The sequence below is a fragment of the Asparagus officinalis genome, chromosome 6 (genome assembly GCF_001876935.1).
Source record: "Asparagus officinalis chromosome 6, Aspof.V1, whole genome shotgun sequence".
NCBI lineage: Eukaryota > Viridiplantae > Streptophyta > Magnoliopsida > Asparagales > Asparagaceae > Asparagus > Asparagus officinalis.
In genome coordinates this window covers 8,815,633-8,822,570 of record NC_033799.1, presented here as the reverse complement: position 1 = coordinate 8,822,570, position 6,938 = coordinate 8,815,633, and the positions used below count along the sequence as shown (strand labels likewise).

At 35.7% G+C, this 6,938-nt stretch overlaps 1 protein-coding gene across 1 annotated transcript in view; it reads left to right on the top strand.

The window, feature by feature from the left end:
• LOC109844419 (ubiquitin receptor RAD23d-like) overlaps nt 1-2,681 on the top strand; it is a 15,075-nt gene extending 12,394 nt beyond the window's left edge. Inside the window, 1 exon segment of the mRNA XM_020413429.1 lies at nt 2,314-2,681. Within this exon segment, the coding sequence (XP_020269018.1) occupies nt 2,314-2,430 (117 nt within the window). The 3' untranslated portion in view covers nt 2,431-2,681.

The window sequence follows — 6,938 nt, the reverse complement described above, 5'->3', positions numbered from 1 at the left end:
GAGGTTCAAGAAAAAAGAAGATAGGTAGAAGATGTAGTCTTTCTCAACCACATTTCATTCTTTTGACGTCCACTCTTTCTACAATAGGTTTCAATTCTTTATATAGGTATAAGATGATTAATCACTATACTCTTATTATTCCTTTAATCAACACCTATTAGTTTGTGCATTTCTCAGATAAACCCCCTTTTCATTCAAAATGTCAAAAAAACCCCTTAAGTTTTGCAAGAAAATCCCCAAATTAACTGTGTTACTTCTAACCTACCCCTCTCTCTCTCTCTCCTCTCTCTCTCTTCTCTCTGTGTGTGTTTATTTTGTTTTTGTTCTGTGATTTTTTTGGGGTTGGGGCTATGTTGTGAAGCCCCCTCAAGTGTGGGCATTTCAGAGATAACTCCCTGAACTTTCAAAACATCAAAAACCCCCTTTAAGGTTTGACACCCCACCACCACCCCCTTTCTAAAAAAAACTAAGCAAAAAAATTGAAGGGGTTTTTCTAAGAACCTAAAAACTTAACAGAGATTTTGAAAGTTGAGGGCGGTTATCTGGGAAATGCCGGGGTCTTTTTTTGTCGGGGGGGGGTTGAAATTCACCCGTAATTTACACAATCATGATCATGACAGTTATTTGTTATTTTTTAGAATTTCACAATGCTAGTTTTGCATAGAAAAATGAATAGAGATTATAATTATTTTCATCAAGTATGAAAATTTGGACATGCATGATACAATATTCTTAAATGATTGGATCTCTTTACACCCACACCCAAAAAATAAAACACACAAACACACTCTTCATCTTCCGTTGGCAATAAAAAGTAGGATAGGGTACATTTTTGAGAATTTTAGAATGACATTGTACAGAAAGATATTTATACTCGAGTTCAAAAATGAGTTCTATGAGAAGTAATTTTGATGATGAATAAAACATACAACCACCACCACCACCAAGCCTTTATCACAAATGTTTGGGGTTGGCTACATGAATCTTATTTTTTCATTTTATTCTGTTGTGGGTCATTTCCTCTGTTACGTTAGTCTTAAACATATCATTCTTAATTGTTTCTGACCAATTCATTCTAGGTCAACATCTAGATTTTCTAACCTCATTAACTCTAATATTATTACTTTTCCTAATTGGTGCACTAAGGAGTCTCCTTTGTACATAAGCAAACCATCTTAATCTATTCTCTTTCATTTTATCCTCAATAGACGTAACCTCTAATTTACTACAGATGCATTCATTTCTTATCCTATCTTTTAAGGTGTACCTACAAAATCATCGTAATATTCTCATTTCTGCTATACTTATTTTTTGAACATGTTTTTTAATTACCTAACATTCAGACCCATAAAGCATAGTTGGTCTTATAACCGTCCTATAATTCTTTAGTTTTATTGGTATTCTACGATCACATAAGACTCCGAAGCACTCCTCCATTTCACCCATCCTAATTTTATTCGATGCACGACATCATCCTCTATCTCATCATCATGCCTAATGATAGATCCTAAATAGCGAAAATGATGAATAAAACATGATATACCAAATTGGTTTTGCCCTCTCCTTTTATATTTCGCAGAATATAATTATTGCATGAATTGTTTGAGTAGCAGTGATAAAATTTCTGGCTATCCTTGCATCTACTTGAGATTGCTTGAATTCCCACTTCCATAAATAAAGGAGGATGACGAATGGTTTTGTCTCAATGTTGAGTTAGGAGGGCACTGAAAATTGAACCCTAATAAAGGGCCTCCAATTTTTTTTTCTTCAGATTTTAGGGCATTGAAGACAATTAAAGACTACCTCATCCAAGTACTTAAGGGTAGGTCAGAGACTATAATGACTTCCAGAAGTTCTCATTTATGGTGTGTTTGGGAGTTTACTTAGGAAAGGGAAGGAAGGGAAAAAATTCCCCTTCCTTCCCTTCCCCTCCATTACATCCCAATTTGGGGTGTAAGAATTTGGGCCAAATTTCTCATCCATTCCCCTCCTCTACCCTCCTAAATGAAACTCTCAAACAAGGTTAAAATAAAATTTCCCTTCCCTCCCCCCTCTCTACTCTCCATCCAAACAGGCCATTAAATAATCAGGGCAATTTGTACGGGTTAGGGTCAGAAGTTCTCATTTAAGTAATCAGGGTAATTTGATGGATAATCTAGTGACGATGTTAAAATTTTTTCTTGATTTTCTTGATTATCCGAGTAGTCAAGGACCTGGTAAAACGTTTTTTTTTCCGGACGATTGCTATATAATTACGATATTGGTATTGGTAGCTGTAGAATTTACTAATTTCCCTAGCATTTCTTGTGTCAGCTTGAGGCGATGGGATTTGATCGGGCGCTCGTCTTGGAGGTGTTCTTTGCTTGCAACAAAAATGAGGAGATGACAGCAAATTACCTCTTGGATCATATGCATGAGTTTGAAGAGTGACGGTCATGTTAAAAAACTGAACTGCATCTGGACCATATGATTTCTCAGCCTGCAGCAAAAAAGGCAGTATCACATACCGTTCTGAGAAGTGAAAGTACTTGACAGTTATTTCAGTTGTTTATTTTATTTTTTTAAACTTTGCTTTTTTACTGTTAATATTTGCTTGAAGTTGTGCTATCTTTTGGAAGTTCAAATAGAGAACAAGCTGCATAATGGGCATGCCTGCTGATGTTTAGAGTTTTTCTCTATAATTGTGTCCAAAATCTTTGTGGTCGGTCATAAGAGCTCCTCCCCGTTTTTTTTTTTAAAACTGGCATTTAAACTTACAAGGCCATTTATTTAAAATGCGCATTGTCATCTCATGCATTTTGTTTTGTATGCAGCTATTCATTTCATCATATACTTAAATAAGTTGTTTGGAAATCATATGCGTTTAGAACCATGTTGCAATTCTCACGTTGGGAAAAGAGAGGAAATAGGACGCTTTAACCGGTGAAGATCGGGTGTTGGGTGCACTCTCGTGTTCATGCTTGTCGCTTGGCCGCTGCCGATTTTGACCGTTTCATTTGTTTTCTTCTTCCCATCGTTTATCGTTTGAAGACCGTTTCGTTAAAAATTAATGGGTTATTCTCCCCTTATCATGGGTATTTGTGATAATACTCTTCAAATCTTTAGTATTTGCAAAGATATACCTTAGGTCTTCAATTTTGAAAAAAATTATCCTAGAAGTACTTAATCGTCCACTTTAAAGAGCTAATTTTTAGCCCGATATAAAGATTATCAACTAAATAGTTAAAATTTTAGCGTCAACTTGATGTTTTGTTAATTTTAGGGGTATGATGATTTGATGGGTAGTTTTGTAAATACTAAGGTTTAGGGTATCTTTGTAAATATCCATAATTTGAGGGGTTGTATACGTAAATAATCCAAAATCAAAACATATTTCGTTTTAAGTGATAAAGATGTCGTTGTTTTTGGATTGACACTAATATTTTCACTATTATGTTATGTTAAGCAGACTCATACATTTTCTTTAAGGTCCGTTTGGTTGGTTTCCTAAAAACCAAGAAAAGAAAATTGGTATAAGAAAACTATTAAAATATTATTTTCATCCATTTTTATCTTTAAAAATCACCCACAACATGTAATAAAATATTATTTTCATCCAACAACTTATCTCATCTCATCTCCTTTCTTACTTTTAAAAATAAACCAAACACAAGAAATTGATCATATCATTCAACTCATCTCATTTCATCTTTAAAAATCACTCACATCATCCAATAATATGGTGACAACTCATCTCATCTCATTAACATTTTATTTTTATTCATTTCCTAAAAAAAGAAAATTGATTTCCTTAAGCATGCATTATATTATCCAATAATATAATGACAACTCATCTCATCCCATCTATTTTTTTATTTTTAAGAATTAACCAAACACAAGAAAAGAACCTAAACAAGAAAATAAGTTTCTTATAATTCATTTCTTTATTTTTTTTAGCCAACCAAACAACCTCAAAACATTTTTTATAATTTCTTTCTTTAAAAATCACTCATATCATCCAATAATACGGTGACAACTCATCTCATCTCATCTTTTTTTTTTATTTTTAAGAAGTGAATCAAACACAAAAAATCAACCTATTATAGAAAACATGTTTCCTTTATCTTTAATTTTCATGTTTTTTTTACCAACCGAACGGACCCTCATCCTCTTCTCTTCTGTTGAGATAATAGAAAGGAACCAAAACATAGTGGCTATTTATTGCAGCCGTGTCCAGGTGTCATGTGGTTGTCAGGGAGAGATAAAAGGGAAGAGATTTAGCTATGACTTTTGTTTGGGTAGAAACAGCTCGTGATAGAGTAGTTGTATATATGAAAGTGATTAAAGATATGCGGAACAACCAAATGGTGAGAACTAGGGGTGTTAACGGAGCGGATACGACTCGGATATGACACTTATCATATCTATATCCGTTTACCGATCTCAGATACGGATACGGATACAGATATACGTCGATAAGAAAAATTTATATCCATATCCACCAAAATCGGATACAGTTACAGATATAGATGCGGATATATAAACGTATATGTATCTGAATACAAAAAGGATATGAGAAAACTAGATAGTATTTAGAAAAATATAGTCATGTGATACAAAAGAGTTCGTTAATATGTTCGTTATGATTGAAAAGCTAATATTAGACATCTTGACCATCAAAATTAACCACAAATCCATAATCTAAGAATCGAAACTATCGTAAGAGTATGACCAATGTGTATTCGGATATTTCGGATACGGATACGAATATTTCACTACAAAACAATATCTGTAACCATATCCTATCGGTTATAGATTTGAGTAACCATATCTATTAGGATATGGTTACAGACATTTTCTCGGATACGGATACGGTTTAGCGCCCCTAGTGAGAACAGTTGGAGAAGAGGGGGAAAAAAATATCCTACTATTAGTTTCGCATAACTTGACCGTTTTACCCTCTGCATTAATTACGGATAAATTTCCATGGTACGTAAGAAAAGTATAAGCACGCGATGGTCGTCAGCTGGTCGATATCTGATCTAGAAGGGAAAGGGACAGGGACTTGCCATTTGGTCAGTCCGTCTTCATCCATGAATTGATCAATCCGTGTCCTCCGATACTTTTCCCTCAGCCATCCCATCACGCAAAACAGTAAGGGGGGAGGGGGGAAAGAAAAAGCTGATTCTATGATTGAGCTGTCCTTTTGCACTCACGGGACCATGGTTCTTTGACCTCATTTGGACAATTTGGTGAACTGAAGACGAATTGTCATCCAAAAGTTGGGGGGCTGGAACGGGAGGGAGAAAGGTAACACAAAAACTTCAAAAAAGTTTTGAACCAAAAGATTAAGTGGAAGTCACCATCAATATCCCTTTGGGTATTTCTTTCATGAATCTTGTATCAAAGTTGTTTTTGTTTTCATGAGGCGTGCTAGATGCTTAGTAGCCGAACCTTGTTAAAAAGGAGAGAGAGAGAGAGAGAGAGAGAGAGAGAGAGAGAGAGAGAGAGAAAAGAGAGAGAGAGAGAGAGAGAGAGAGAGAGAGAGAGAGAGAGAGAGATGTTGGTCATGTAAATGAAGAGAAACTTGAGTAGCTAAAAGTCTGTCAAAAGAATTATCACTTTCACTGAAGAAATGTATGGGAAGTATGTAGTTAACTTTTCAACCGAAAAAAAAATGCTGAATCTCTAATTAAGTAGTTGTGCTAGCAGAATGAAGTTTTTTTATATATAAATTAAGTTTGATATTTCAGATGGGATTGCATATTTGTGTTCTTTTTAATCGATGGGTGTGGATATTCATTTGGTCAATATAATGTGTATACTCGGATATACATGTTAGAATATAAAAGTATAACCTCAATTTTCACCAAAGAAAGCCATATTCAAATTCAATCTGTTATGGATCTAAAGCCGATATTAGAAAAAAGGGTATCCTTGTATGAAAATATTCCAGGTCTCAATTGTTGGGGTTGAACACAGCGGCAACACGTGCCCTTTCGGATCTTGTGTCGAAAGTAGGCAAGCAAGAAATCACAACAAATAAAAGAAAAAACTTGCAGGAAAGAATAAACAAAGAGAGAACATCAGATTTAACGAGGTTCGATCGGCAAACGTGTCTACGTCCTTGGGAGCCACACCAGAAAATTCCTTTAATATTGATGAAGATTACAATGCCTGCAAACAGCCACACACACTCTCTCTCTAAGATCTCTGATCTCAAAGTGTTCTCAAATCCCTCTTTTTTCCACGTACATTGGCCAAATCACCCCCCTACATCACGCCTCGAAGATGGAGCCTATTTTTAAAAGTAGGTGAGGCTCTCTCTTCGAGGCGTGATGTAGGGTGGGGATTTGGCCACCTCACTACCAAGTTCAATGGAGAAACTTGGTACCAAGTTTTTCCATATTTCTCTCTCTCTCTCTCTCTCTATATATATATATATATATATATAGGAAAAGTGAATCTAAGGTGACACCCTAGGCTCCAACCGAAGGACGCGGCCTAAAATCACATCATTCCATAACTTTTTTTGCGATCCTCTCCGTTGCACTTGATCTGCACGTTCTTAAACCCAAACACACCAATTTTAGGGTGAACTTGTCGTGTTTTGACCCTTTGTTGAGCCGTATAAAAAGTTCTATTCATTTGAAACCGTTAAATTTGCGGCGAGTGGATGAAGGGTCAAAACATGACGGGTTCACCCTAAAATTGGTGTGTTTGGGTTTAAGAACGTGCAGATCAAGTTCAACGGAGCGGATCGTAAAAAAAAAGGGAATGATGTGATATATATATATATATATAAACTCTAGCTCAAACAGGAGTCCAACCCGAACCAGGAAAGCGTATGACTCGACATCAGTCGATGTGCATCAATCGACTGGCCAGAACTATGTTTTCTACAAGGTTGCTCGTGCACGAACCAGTTGACTGGTTGCGTTGTGTCGGTCGACTTACCA